Below are 587 nucleotides of genomic sequence, written 5' to 3' on the forward strand. Positions count from 1 at the left end.
GGAAACAAACCACAAAAATAAGATAACAGAAGCTGGTGTTATATGTAACAAAAGTTACAAAACTTCTACTGTATTTTCCATATAAGTCTAATATATATATATTGCTATTCTGCAAAAAGCTTGTGCCACAATTGGCATAACCACTGTAGTTAGATAATTTAAGATGAAAATTACAAAATATGGGTGGTATGCAATTATGCATACTCAAAGCCAAGCTACTGAATTGTAGCATCACTAGCACCTCCACTTCCAGCCTCCTCCTCAATACTAGCTGAGTTTGTGTAAGAGGATTGTTGATCATGTCCTCGCATAGTAGGGGGTGGCGGAGGCGGGTTTATTGGGTGGTCAAACTTACAAGCTGGTCCAAATTTGCAAATTCCATATCGGCTGTAATGCGTGCACACATTCTGGTCCTGAATTTCATGAAGATATATTTAATGATAGATCAGAGAAACTAGCAAAGTCTAACTTGTAGTCTCATGATTAAATGAAAACCTATTATATTGTCTTTCCAAAATCAGAAATGCATCTTCATTTTAGACCATGTAATTTTTTTTGTCTTAACCCTCCGTATCTCAAGGGAAAGA

General features: G+C 36.1%; 1 protein-coding gene across 1 annotated transcript in view; it reads right to left on the bottom strand.

Annotated features, from left to right (window-relative positions):
* LOC101495998 (zinc finger CCCH domain-containing protein 67-like) overlaps positions 1-587 on the bottom strand; it is a 4,051-nt gene continuing 3,464 nt past the window's right edge. Inside the window, exon 6 of the mRNA XM_004501773.4 lies at positions 1-413. Coding sequence (XP_004501830.1) covers positions 216-413 — 198 coding nt within the window. The 3' untranslated portion in view covers positions 1-215. The remainder of the gene's footprint in view (positions 414-587) is intronic.

Source organism: Cicer arietinum, chromosome 5 (assembly GCF_000331145.2).
Source record: "Cicer arietinum cultivar CDC Frontier isolate Library 1 chromosome 5, Cicar.CDCFrontier_v2.0, whole genome shotgun sequence".
Taxonomy (NCBI): Eukaryota; Viridiplantae; Streptophyta; class Magnoliopsida; order Fabales; family Fabaceae; genus Cicer; species Cicer arietinum.